Source organism: Mesoplodon bidens, assembly GCF_964165515.1.
Source record: "Mesoplodon bidens genome assembly, chromosome: 7".
NCBI lineage: Eukaryota > Metazoa > Chordata > Mammalia > Artiodactyla > Ziphiidae > Mesoplodon > Mesoplodon bidens.
The window spans coordinates 64,636,351-64,650,100 of NC_138164.1; the positions used below are offsets into that span (position 1 = coordinate 64,636,351).

General features: G+C 42.2%; 1 protein-coding gene across 2 annotated transcripts in view; it reads right to left on the reverse strand.

Annotated features, from left to right (window-relative positions):
- Window positions 1-13,750, reverse strand: part of GAB2 (GRB2 associated binding protein 2) — a 172,882-nt gene that overhangs the window by 19,910 nt on the left and 139,222 nt on the right. For both annotated transcript variants that reach the window (XR_014016375.1, XM_081241103.1), the window contains exon 3: window positions 5,106-5,349. Coding sequence is in view for 1 of the 2 variants with exons in the window: in XM_081241103.1 (XP_081097229.1) it covers window positions 5,106-5,349 (244 nt within the window). In the remaining variant the exon portion in view is untranslated. The remainder of the gene's footprint in view (window positions 1-5,105; window positions 5,350-13,750) is intronic.

A 13,750-nucleotide genomic window follows, 5' to 3' on the forward strand; every position in this document is an offset into this window, starting at 1 on the left:
AGTGTTGGCAAGAAGGTGGAGAAACTAGAACCCTTGTGCGCTGTTGTAAAATGGTGTAACCACTACGGAAAACAGTATGGCAATTCCTCAAAAAGTGACAATAGAATTACCATATGACCCAGCAATTCTACTTCTGGGTATATACCTCAAATAACTGAAAGCAGAGTCCTGAAGAGTATTTATAAACCCATGTTAACAGCAGCGTTATTCACAATAGCCAAAAGGTGGAAGTAACCCAAGGGTCTAACAATGGATGAACAGATAAACAAAGTGTGGAATATACATGTAATGAAATATTTATTCAGCCTTAAAAGGGAAGAAAATCCTGACACATGCCACAACACAGATGAACCTTGAGGACTGCATAAAAAGGCAACTACTGTATGATTCCACTTAAATGAGTTACCTAGAGAAGTCAAATTCATACAGATAAGTAGAATGGAGGTTGTCAGGGGCTGGGGGAAGGTGAAATGGGGAGTTGTTTAAGAGTGGAGAGTTTAAATTTTGAGAGATGAAAAGAGTTCTAGAGACTGGTTGCATAACAATGTGAAAGTGCTTAATACTACCAAACTGTACACTTAAAAATGGTTAAGATGGGGCTTCCCTGGTGGTGCAGTGGTTGAGAGTCCACCTGCCGATGCAGTGGACACGGGTTTGTGCCCCGGTCCGAGAAGATCCCACATGCCGTGGAGCGGCTAGGCCCATGAGCCATGGCTGCTGAGCCTGTGCGTCCGGAGCCTGTGCTCCGCAACGGGTGAGGTCACAACAGTGAGAGGCCCACATACCGCAAAAAAAAAAAAAAAAAAAAAAAAAAAAAGGTTAAGATGGTATATTTTATATTATGTGTATTTTACCACAATTTTTTTTTAAAGAAAGAGAAAAAAAAATCATTCAGAGGAAGAAAGATACTTTACATACAGGAGAATAAGAATAAAAAGAACAGTTGACCTGTCATCGGAAACAATGAAGGTCAGAAGACTATAGAATGGCATCCTTTAGAATGCTGAAATAAAAACATCATTCCAGAATTTTATACCCAGCAAAAATATCTCTAAAAAATAAAGGTGAAATAAAGGTATTTCCACATAAATGAAAGCTGGGAAAATCTGTTACCAGGGACTCACATGGCAAGAAATGGTAAAGGAAGAGCTCTTCCTTTACCAGAAATAAAAACAGATAAAAACCCCACTAGATAATGTTTAATATTTGCTTTCAGCACTCATATGTATTTTAAACTTAGGAGGGAAAAAATAGTCTTTTATAATTGTGCAGATATTTACTATTTCTGCTGCTGTTTCTTCATTCCTGATCTTAGTTTTCTTCTGGTACTTCTTTGCTTTAGCCTTATTATTTCTTTAAATCAGATCTCTTGGAAATTCTCTTATTTACCTTTCATCTGAGAGTGTCTTAATTTTGTTTTCATTCCTGAAGGAATACTTTTGCAGAATATAGCCTTCTGGGTTGATAAGAGTTTCTTTTTCTTTCCATTAATTTCAAGTGTGTTTTCCTTTATCATATGGAATACCGTTATAAAATGGGCTTTTAAATCTGTGTGTAGTAGTTTCAACATTAGTTATATTGGGGTTGGCATCTGTGCTCTCCCTTGAGAATTAGTTTGCTGGCTCTCTGTAAGCTGAGAAATTTTGGATTATATCCTGAATGTTGTGATACTATGTTGTGTAGACTCTGGGTTCTTTTATCATCCTCTGCAGAATGTTGTTTTTGTTTTTCCAGGCAATCAATATGGTCAGGTTCAACCTGTAACTTCTGTTTCTCCTCTGTGTGTGGTAGTGAAAATCTCAGTTTAGTTCACAAAGCTCTTGTTATGCTGATTTGAGTCTGTCTCACACATGGGTAGCTCAAGGTGAGCCTGACACTTGTGTGGGTTTATACCCAGAATTAGGAATTCCCTTCACTAGCTCTCTCCACACTGGGTTACTCCACTCCTTTCCAGTCCCCAAAGGGCTCCTTTTCTGGTTCCTCTAACCAGACAGATGAGGTTTCTATTAGAGTTTCAGCAGTCTGCCCCACTGTGCTGCTTTGTGATGGAGCCCACTCTCAGGACAGATCCACCAGAGACAGAAAATTTACCTGTGTACTCACATCTCCAAGTTTTGCTCCCCTCCATAATCTACTTCCTTTCTTTCACTTTACAGAGTCTTCGGGTAATTATATTTTGTCCAGAGTTTTTATCTGTAATTAGTGGGAGGGATAGAAGCCTGTGGTGGCTTCTGCCACCATAGCGGAACTGGAACTCCAAAGTTCTTTTTCAAAGTTTCTATCTCTTTCCTAAATTTCACCATCTCTTTACTCATTATCCACCCCCTCTTCCCACCATAGATTAAAGCAAGTAACACAACAATTTTAAAGTCTTTGTATGCTAGCTCCAAAAACTGGGTTGATTTTAATTAACTTGTTTCTATGACCTGAGTTCTCTAGGACTACAGGTCAACTTTTACAGTTTCTTCAGATGTCCAGCAATTTCTCATTGTATACTGAACATTTGGGATGATATGTTATAGAAATTTCCTTCATAGCAAAAGCCATGTAAATTGAATCTCGCTAAACGTGGGTCCCTTTTTTTTTGGTCCCTTGTCTTAAGAGTCAAATCAGTCCTGCTTTTTGATTGCTCTTCAGTGCCTTTGAACAGGATTTTAAAATGTTTTGTCCAGAGTTTATAATTGTTACAGTATGTTTAGTATCATGCATGCTACTCCACCATTACCAGGAACTACATAATCCTTCTAGACTGAAGAAAACTTCCTTCCCGCCCTCCTTTCCTGCTTGGAATTCTACAAACACTGTTTGAACTATTTTTTAAAATCTCCCTGAGATCCTGCTCATCACCCTCTCACTCCCACACCCACACAAGTAAAAACAAAGACACAGAGAAAAGCACAACTTGATCAAGGCCCCACAGTTAAGCTGCTTCCCCAGCTGTAGATAAATTCTGTCTCATCTATTATGTTACCTCCATAACACAGATTTGTTCAAATATTTATTATGCACCTACTATGTGCCCTGAGTCCTGTCCCAAAGGACAGTAACATATTAATATAAAAATCCATAATACGAGGTAGAAAGTTCCAATTGCTGTGAGAAAGATCATCAAAAACTGCTACGGGAATTCAGAGAAAAATGAATTCCAGCTAGGAAGATTTAAAAGAGGTTTTACAGAGGAGGTGAGGGTACAGAGAGTGGGCCCCAGCTGCTAATTCAAGCAGAGACATTTATATATGTGTTCACTGTTGCTTTAGCAGTATCATGGGACTGGAGGTGGTGGCAGTTGTTAATACTATATAAAGCCTTCCACTTAAAGTATGATCTGCAGTCTGCACTGACATCATCTGCAGTTTTGCAGAAAGGCAGGATCTCAGGACCCACCCCAGGCCCATTGAATCAGAATCAGCATTTCAGCAAGATCCTCAGGTATTTCATATGCACATTAATGTTTGAGAGGCACTAATATAAAGTGCTGTGTCTTTCACTAGAATTATGACTGTAAGACCTCGCATTCTCTACTACCAGGCAATCCTACATGTAGTAGAAGGGGAGGTGGCACAGGAGGGCATCTGGCAATATGTCCTGAGCACCTCCTACCTCCTGGCTACCTTAGGTATATTTTGCCACTTTATGCTCGTTAAGTAAACCTTTGAATTAATTATTCCCACTCTGCAGATAAGGAAATTGAAGGTCAAAAAGGCTCAATATGTGGTCCAAGGTCACAAAGAGGTGGCCAAACCTGAATTTGAACCCATAACTGACTGACTGCAAAATACTTTTCACTCTGTAAAATACTTTTCATTCTACTATACTGTCTCTGGTCTGTGCTTCAGAAGAATCGGGTACTAACTAGTTCAGTGATCTTGGTTAATTCATTCTACCTTTTTAGAACTCAGCCCTTCACGCGTATGTTGACGGAAGTTGACTGAACTAGTGAAAGATCACAAATGAATCAACGCTGCTTCAGGAAAATGGGTTTTTCAGGCAGACTTAAAATTGAGTGTTAGGAGGTTCTGTTGCATGAAAATGACTCAGAAAACCATAACCAGAACAGCACAGTGTAGAGAAAAGAATACAGGATCAGAAAGGAGAAATCTGGGTTCTAGTCCTATCTCTGTCATTTATTAGTTGTGAGTCTCAGTTTCTTCATCCATGAAATGGAGATAAATGATCTACCCTGGCGATCTCTCAGTGTGTTTAACTGGTTTAAGTGAGATTATGCACGAAAATACTCTGTGACATGATTTATTAATACAGCCAGTTCTCTAATTGCCTTAATTTTCATAACACAAATTAGATATTTCTAAATTAATTCATTAAGTAACATGATTTACAATCTGCTGGCCATGGTAGAATTGGGAACCAGCTCTGGCAAAGCCCACCAGCTCTGCACTTTTGTTTACCCTAACAATGGGAATAAAAGGTAATAAAAATATGTACAGGCTCTGTACCTGTTAGAGTTGATGGTGTTAGAAAAACAAAAACTTATTCCAGAGCAGGGAGTCCTTGCTCTAGAACTTTCTGTGATGATGAAAATGTTTTATATCTATATTACCCAGTATGGTATCCACTAGACATGTGTGGCTACTGAGTACTTGAGATATGGCTAGTATAACTGAGGAAATTAAATTTAAATTTTATTTAATTTTAACTGATTCAAAGTTAAATAGCCACATGTGGAGAGTGGCTGCCATATGGAACTGTAGCTCTAGAGCAAAAGCGAGATAAGCATTTGCTCAACAATGTTAAGGTTTTATAGTTACACTCTTAGGGCCAACAAGTGCACTGACTTTGTTTTTTCCAATTCTGAAACTCTAGTTCCTAATGCCTTTTTTCCAAATTAAACCAAAAATTTTTATAGCATGATTTTTGATAATGAGAAGCTTCTTTGGAATCCAATTATCATTGTATAGCAACGTAGATGATACCAATAAAATGTGAAGGTTGCCTAAGCAAAAACAATGATGTTTTGTTTTATAATTATATATTTGCCCACCTGGAAAGATAAAATAGTTTACTCTTACGTATTTAAAATTAAAAAGCAGAGTCTGAAAAGTACTAGGCCCTGAGAGTGGTTGCTCAACCAACTACTGCTTGCCTACCTTGCATTTTCTGCTCTCCGGCTTATGCACTGGTGCAAGTAGAGATACTCCTGAGGGGCACTGGTGGACAAGGAGGGCTGCACGTGGTTCGACACCGAGGGTTCAAAGGTGAACAAGGTTGGCTGGCTGGAGTGCGATGGGGCTGAGGATTTTCGTTCTCGGAGAAGGTGCTGATTGGAGCTGCTGAGCTCAGCTGGAGAAGAGCGGGGGCCGTGACTGGCTGAGGAAATGTTCCTCAGGGAGTCTGTGAAAAGGAGAAAGAGCTCTTTGAATGGTAAAGGAAGGGAAGGTGTCCTTATCCCAAACTGGGTTGTCAGACGAAGAGAAAATACTAAGAGCAGAGGCAATGGTCCAGCCGCAGCATTCTCTTCCTCATGCACCTGCCCCGGCTCTGCCCTCCCAGAGAGCAGGGCTGTGGCTTCCAGGCTCTGGACCTCCGTACTGCTCCTGGAGGCGACTCCCTATCACAGCCTGGGCAGTATCTGCCCCACTTCCAGGAGGTGTGCCTACTCGAGGTCCAGAAGTGCGACTCTGGCTCTCGAGCAAGGCCAGCCTCTGGGGAGGTGAGTGCCACGGCCTTCCCTCTCTTTGGTGGCTCCTGCTCTCATCATCTCCCGCAAAGCTAAGCTGGCTGTGTTAAATGAAGCTTTGCTTCCTGAAGACTTACTTACTGAGTCCCTGGACTGTGTGTTACTGTACTAATGACAAAAGCACATGTAATTGGAACGGTCCCTTAAGACTGGTCCCAGCTCCTCCCCCCTGCCCTTCCAAGTCCTCTGAGGACGATGTTCCCCACATCTTGTACTCACCACTCTCCATCTATTGGTCTTTTTTCTCTGAACTCTTATCTTAAACTCTCGTCTGTTGTGTTAGAAAGGAAGTGAGGTATTAAAGACAGATAATAGTCTAGAGTAATACCCCCAGCCAAGGGCATTATTCATTTGGCTGGCTCTCTAAGCTTAGTCCAAATTCCTTAGCACAACATACAAGGCCTTTCACAGTCTGACCTATTTCCTGCTTTCCTCCTCCCATACCCCAGGCATATGAAAGCTTCATCAGTCTGTGAATGCGCCAGCCCCTTTTATGATTCTTTGTTTTGGCCTATGCTGTTCCTTCTGCCTGGATTTCACTTCTTCTCCTCTGGCACTCACACACAGACTTTAAGACCCTACACGGATATCACATTCTCTCTGAAACCTTCGTGGACTTGGCCATTCTTCTGGGTGCTAACAGCATGTGGCCCAAGCTTCATTATATCCACTGTCACCCTGCTTCCTTGCCTGGCCCATGGGTTTCTAAGAACAGTGACTGGTGATGTTACCCCTACAGTGCCAGCATTTACCTAATAAACCCCAGGTACATACAAAGTTCTGAGTCTGTCTTTGCAGAATAAGCAAAAACATTCATTCAGCATACAATAATTCCAACAGTGAAACTTTTTGTTCAAAAGAAAGATTTAAAGATGTAATTTCTGGCAACGTGATAGCTAGTGGGAGGTAATGTTTTAGTGGTGATGATGGTGGCTTTCTATGGTTATTCAAAGCACTTCAGAGGGGACATAGTTCTGCTTCCACTCCCTGTTATCTGACCTATTTTAGTACCCTTCTCATGGCCCTGGGCAGGATCACCAGCTCATGGATGCTCTACAGCATTAATGACTCTCCAGTCTTTTCTGCTGCTGGGCAAGACAACTTCTGCCAGCGTACAGCAGGCAAAGCCACAGGCCTCTGGGGAAAAACTGTTCCATTGACAGCTGTATTGACCTCCAAAATGAATTCCCATTACAGGTCTCATAGTGAACTGGATGTTTGTTAACAGAATCAATGGCTTCATTACTCCATTAGACCTGCAAGATGAACTCTCTAGTGGCAGAGGAGAGGGTTTATGCTGGGGGACAGAGAAGGCCCAGCGCCGGGGATCAGCCCAAGCTGCTGCCTGAGGAGACACAGGGAAGGTGCAAGGGAAACCTCTGGTGCATCCTACACTATCTGTGGTCTTCTGGACTCCTCTTCCTCTGCCCAGCCCTTCAATGGGGGCTTTCTTCAGGGTTCTGCCCCAGACCCCGCTATGACCTCACTCTGACTCTGGAGACTCTCCAGGGGTATCCTGTCCACTCTCACAGCTTCAGCTATGGGATGACAACTCACAAATCTGAATCTCTAGCTCAGTTCCCTCTCCTGGGCTCCCTGTCTTATATCCCCCCCCCCCATCTACTGAGCATCTCCATTCAGCTGTCCCACAAGCAGGTCAAGCTCAACAATCTAAACGGAACTCCTCCTCCTGCGTTCTCTATCTCAGTGAAGTACATCGACATCACCATCCGATCAGTTCCCCAAGCCAGAAACCTAGGCATCATCTATGGCTCTTCCCTGTTTCTCAGCAACCACGGCATGTCATTATGTCACTGCCTTCTTAAAATTCGTCACTGGATCCCTGTTATCCTCAAGATGACTTACGAAGCTCTCTCTTTTAAAAACCACTTTCCTGTTTATTTCTTCAATCTTGTTTCCCACCTGTACTTCCTTGTGTTTCAAACAGAATTTCAGGAAAACACCAACCTCTTTCTCATCACTCCATACATTAGGCTACCAACTCAGTAAGGGCAGAGATACTGCCTCTCTTGTAACAGTTTTACCCCTAGAATGAAGCCCAGTCTGTGACCCAACTCCATAATCATGTGTTGATTAAACACATGAAGTACATATAGCATAATAAGTCATACTCCCTCAGTAACATCCACTGACTCCTCATTACCTTCAGAATAAAGTCCAGGTTCCCCAATGTGACAAGAATAGCCATTTTGTCACAACCTACTTATCCTGCCTTGTCACCCAATTCATCCTTCATGTCCCCTATGTTGAATGCTTGTGGGTCTGTATAAAGGAAGAGCGACCTATCCTCAGCTCTAGGGCCCTCTGCCTCCAGCTCAGGCTATGGATTCAAATCTGTGACCCAGTCTGTTTACTCACAGAGCTAGAGAAATTTCACCTGAGTCTCAGTTTCCTTATTTACAAATTGACATAGGGTGGTTTTATGAGGATGAAGTGCACAGAGGGTCAAGAAAGCACTGCAGGTTGTAGGTACTCAAAATGTGTTCTAGTCACTTCTGTATCTCTGTGCCTAGAACAGTCCCAGCACATAGTGCATATTCATTACACTGAATTCATTGTTGAATGAATAAAAGAATTTTCCCTGGCATAAAAATCCACATATGCTTATTTCTTGTGGTCAAAGTCAGAGAGGTTTTTGAGGTCTGTCAATAAGATGAAGTAACGGTTAGCATGAGCTGGGCCCACAGACACTTGGAATTCCACTCTTCTGATATAAAGCCATGTCTGTGAAACCAGTTAGCTCCATAACGGTCTGCAGCCCCAGAAAAGTTCTTTCAAAGCTGTTTGGGCACTAAATCTTGCCAAAAGCCTACCTTAGCTTGCAGCGTTAAAAGACTTCTACCTGAATGCATGTGATGATTCCTTGGTACCTTTACTGGGTTGAACAGTGTCCCTCCAAAATTCATGGAACCTCAGAATGTGACCTCATTTGAAAACAGCGTCTTTGCACATGTAATTCATTAAAATGAGGTCATACTGGATTAGTGTGGAACCTATTTCAATGACTGGTGTCCTTATAAGGAAACAGAGACAAAGACATACAGGAAGGGGATCAAAGAGGTAGAGATTGGATGAACAAAAGGTGATATATCCATACAATGGAATATTATTCAGCCATTAAGTGAATGAAATACTAATACATGCTACAACATGGACGAATCTCCAAAACATTATGCTAAGAGAAAAAAACTAGTGATAAAAGACTATAGATTACATGACTTTATTTATGTGAAATGTCTAGAATAGGAAAATCCAAAGACAGCAAGTAGACTAGTGGTTGCCTGGGGTGGGGAGCAGTAATGGAAAGTGACTGCTAATGAGTATGGTATTTCTTTTTGGGTTGATGAAAATTTTCTTAGACTGGTGATGGTTGCACAACCCTGGGAAATACTAAACCCACTGAACTATATACTTTAAATACTTTAAACTATACTTTTCATGGTATGGGAAATACATCTCAGTAAATTTATAAACACACACACAGTTTGACAGTTCCTCAAAAAGTTAAATACAGAGTCACCATATGACCCAGCGATTCCACTTCTAGGTATATACCCAAGAGAAACGAAAACATACATCTACACAAAAACTTGTAAACAGATTTTCACCACAGCATTACTTATAATAGCCAAAGGTAGAAACAATCCAAATGCATATAAGCTGATCGATAAAGAAAATGTGGCATAGCGTATAATGGAATATTCAGCAGTAAAAAGAATAAAGCACAAATACATGTTACAACGTGTACAAACCTTGAAAGTACTGTGCTAAGTGAAAAGAAGCTAGACTCCATTTATATGAAACGTCTAGAAGTGGTAAATCTATAGAGACAGAAAGTAGATGAGTGGTTGCTTATGGCTGGGGTGAGGATGGGGAATGGGAAGTGACTACTAATGGGTATAAGGTTTCTTTTCGGGGTCATAAAAATGTTCCCAAATTAGACTGTGATGGCGGTTGCACAGCCCTGTGAATATACTAAAAACATTGACTTGTACACTTTAATTGAGTGATATATGGTGTGTGAATTAAAACACACACACACACGCATAAGCCCTTTGCAAAGTATGAAGTGTAAAGTATATGCAAGAGATTAACAGTCATCTAGTTAAATTCATCTGACCTCTAGTTTTTCTTTATTTCCTCTCCGAAGAGAAAACCGAACACTCAGTAAATACCGAGCCCTTACTAAACTCCCTTGAGTAAGAGACATTCTCCCCTTCCTACCTTCAGTTCCCTGTAACTCCTCCAACCCCACGGTTCAGGGTTTCACCCCATAATCGTAGCAAGGCAGTGGGAAGTTCAGCTAAACAAAAGGCAAGCACTCATGGTTTGGGGTGAAAAGACTCAAGCAGGTTGAAATTCCACCTCACAGTGTGTGGACCTCATGCACAGGACAGGAGTCAGGAGCCCAGGGATCCATTTCCAGCTCTGCTGTTAACTAGCTGTGAGATCATGGACAGGTCTCTCTCTGAGCTTTAGTTGCTTGCCTGTCAAGATGGGAGGATAATCCCTGGCCTGCCTGTCTATCTTACTGGGCTGTTGTAAAGGGCGAATGAGATAAGGATGTGAAAACAAATACATGCACTCACATAAATATTCACAGAATTTGTTGTTATTGCCTGGGTACCTTTTGAGGAAAGGAAAGAATGGCAAAGATAAAGGAAACACTAGACAATACGTGGCTGGGCTGTTTTTGGTATGTGGCTGTAAGGCTGTTGTAATGATGTGTCTTGGGTCATTAGGAAGGTCAGTTATACAGCAAGAAGAAAATGGACATTTCCAGACTTCTGGCCTGAGCTTCGATCTCCAAGTCTAGACGAAAGATAATGCCAGAAAATGCCTGAGTCAATTTGTTTTCTTTTCAGCAGGGTTTTATTTTTTCCTCTTCTTCCTGGCTTCTTTTTAGGGCCCTACAAAATCACTCCCCTTCCTTTCCACAATCACCCCTGGGAAGCCTGCCCAGCATAAAAACACTCCTCCCACTTTCTTGCAAAACTCTAGAACAGGAAAGCTCTGAAGGATTTCAGTAGAGGAGCCCAGCCCAGCCATCCACTAGCTAGTGATAACAGGAGCAGGAAAGGGGTGGTTGGCGGGAGCTTCTGGAAAAGATGACTGGCCAAATAATGACTGGTTCCCTTATCTCAATGCCCTTTTAATCTTTATCCTTTCCCCCACCCCAAACCCCACCCCAAGCCTCAGTGGGTCTCAGAACCCGTAAAATGGTAGACCAAAGTTCATGCTGGCTCCCAGGCTGGATTCAAAGCCTGGCTCTACTAACTCCTGGCTCTGGTCTTGGACAGGTTACATAAACCTCTTTGATCCTCACTTGTTCAAGAGGGAGAATACATACTTTGCAGGGCTGCTGCAAGGACTGGAGGTCATTTATACAAAGCATTTAGCACAGCACCCCACCATTCTTACTGCTCCTATTCCTAGAGTACACATGGAACTGGCTGAGACCCTGAAATTGGCCAAGAGGTATGGGATTTCTTTCCAAGTCACAACTATACCTTGTATAGAAGTTATACGTGGACTAATAAGAACAAAAGGGACAATACTGACTACAATAATCACAGCTGCCATTTACTGAGCACCTACTATGTGTCTCTGGTCTACCCCGTGAGGTAGATATTATCACCTCCATTGTTTTTTTGGTTTTGTTTTTTGGGGAGATGGAGAAACTGAAGCTCAGACAAGTTAATAGTGAGCTCTGGGGTCACACATTTAGAACGTGGCAGAGCCTAGATCTGAAAGAGACCTCATTGTCTTCAAAGCCAATTATTTTCACCCATGTAGAGAAAAGAGTTCCTACACAATCCCTGTGAGGTGAATGGTATTAGCTTTATGGGAGGCAGAGTCAAATGACAGAATGAGGGTCCAGGTCTGCTGCCAACTGGCTGCGTGACCTTCGGTACGTCATGTCACCTTTCTGGGCCCTGTTTTCTTTATTTATAAAAGGAAGAACTTGGATCAGACCAGGGATACACATCAAAGTCATCTTTGGGAAATTTACGAGAGCTGCGCCATGTAAGACCTAATGAGTTATAGTTTACACATTTAGATTCAGATCCACTGGCTTGGTTTTTAACAATCTCTGGTTCTTAATTCTGGGGCAGAGGTAGAAGGGTTGGGGTCAACTGAAAAATCAAGGGCAAAGCAAGCTCTGAAAGCCAAAGGAAAGAACAAATTCTTCCCAAAATCTTTCTTGGTATCATCAAAATTCTAAATTGGAAACCATCCATGTTCTTCCTGGCCCTCCTTATCATTTGTCCACAGCCGACTCCAAAGGAACAGTGAACAACAGAAAGAGCCTGATGTGGTTCAGAAACGTGGGAGTCCAGGTTCTAAAACTACTTTGCCACAGGGCCTTGGGCGAAACTTTTAATCTCTCTCTACATCTCCTCTCCCATGCTGTCAAATGTTAAAGAGAACACCCACCTTACAGGGCTCTTTTGAGGATTCAATGAGGTGAAATACGGGTAAATAGTAACTATTAAATACTAAGTAAGTGATAGTTAGTTGGCAATTGTTATATTATATCATTTATTCCTAGAAGTAGAAAGGTGGTAAAATTCTGAGGGTTCTAACTGGGAAGAAGATGATTAATGAAAGAATTTTGAAACTAATGGTGTCAGATTTTATGGGATGAGTGGTCCCCTGGAGAAAGCTAATTGAAGAGCAAGAATCAGATGGGTGGAGAATTCTAAAAACAAAAACCTGCTGACAGATTGGCTGAGTGCAAAATTGGATCAATAGATCCAGGTCATTTTTTTTTTAATTTTTTTTTTTGCGGTATGCGGGCCTCTCACTGTTGTGGCCTCTCCCGCTGCGGAGCACAGGCTCCGGACGTGCAGGCTCAGCGGCCATGGCTCACAGGCCCAGCCGCTCCGCGGCATATGGGACCTTCGCGGACCGGGGCACGAACCCGTGGTCCCCTGCATCGGCAGGCGGACTCCCAACCACTGCGCCACCAGGGAAGCCCGATCCAGGTCATTTTAACTCACAATCACAAGCCTAAAATTATTTACAAAGGAATAATCCTCAAAATCCTCTGGCACACATCATTACTAGAGAATTTATTCATACATTTAGGATCAAACACAAAATGTCTTCACTCTATACAATACCTCACATAATATGGTAACTGGAGGGGAACCTAGGGTCCAATCATTATCACCACTGCCCTCCCTACTCACCCCAAGTCTCTCATTTACAGTTGGAGAAACCGTGGTCCAGAAAGGTGAGGCTACTTGTCCAAGGCCACACAGTGGATCAGATGTAAACCCTGAAATTAAAACTCAGATCTCCTAGTCCAGGGGTCCTTCTGTGGTACCAGTAGAAAGATGTATCAATGTGAATGAAGATATATTCTCTATAAAGGGGGGTGGGGTAATCAAGTCAGGAGATCTGACCACCAGGACACTGGCCAGTGGGATTGCTATTTTGTCATGAGTTTATAATGTTACTCATATTTGCATGGTAAGTAAACATTTGCTGGATCAAACTACTAAAGACTAGTATAAATAATTCCCCAAGTTCAAAACTATAAGTCTTCTAGTGTTTATAAAAACTATAAAACAGAGGAAGAAAAAAGGGGAGGCAGAGAGGCAGTAACATGAGACCCTGTGAGACCTTTCAGGGACCAGGCCTCCCCACTCCCCTTCTGAGGAAGGATCTGGGAAAAAACACCATCTCAGAGATCCAAGAGCCAAGTCACAGCACCCTGACCTTGACGGATATGATCTCTTGGTCTACTTTAGCAGAAATCAATCCTGTGAAGGGGCACAGGGCAAAGAGAGAGAGTGGCTGCAGCTCGCAGGCATGTCACACAGTCTCTGGTCACACGTCCTTACATAACCTTCCTTGCCCTGCGGCATCTCATTTCAGAGATGGGAAACTAAGGTCCACAGCAAATGCCATGCTTTCTATAAGGTCTCTGGTGAGAACTAATTATGCCTTCCTCTAAACCTTTTATCGTATTTCATTTTGCTTTTTGTTTTATGCTGGGAATTCAAAAATCTCTCATACAAAACA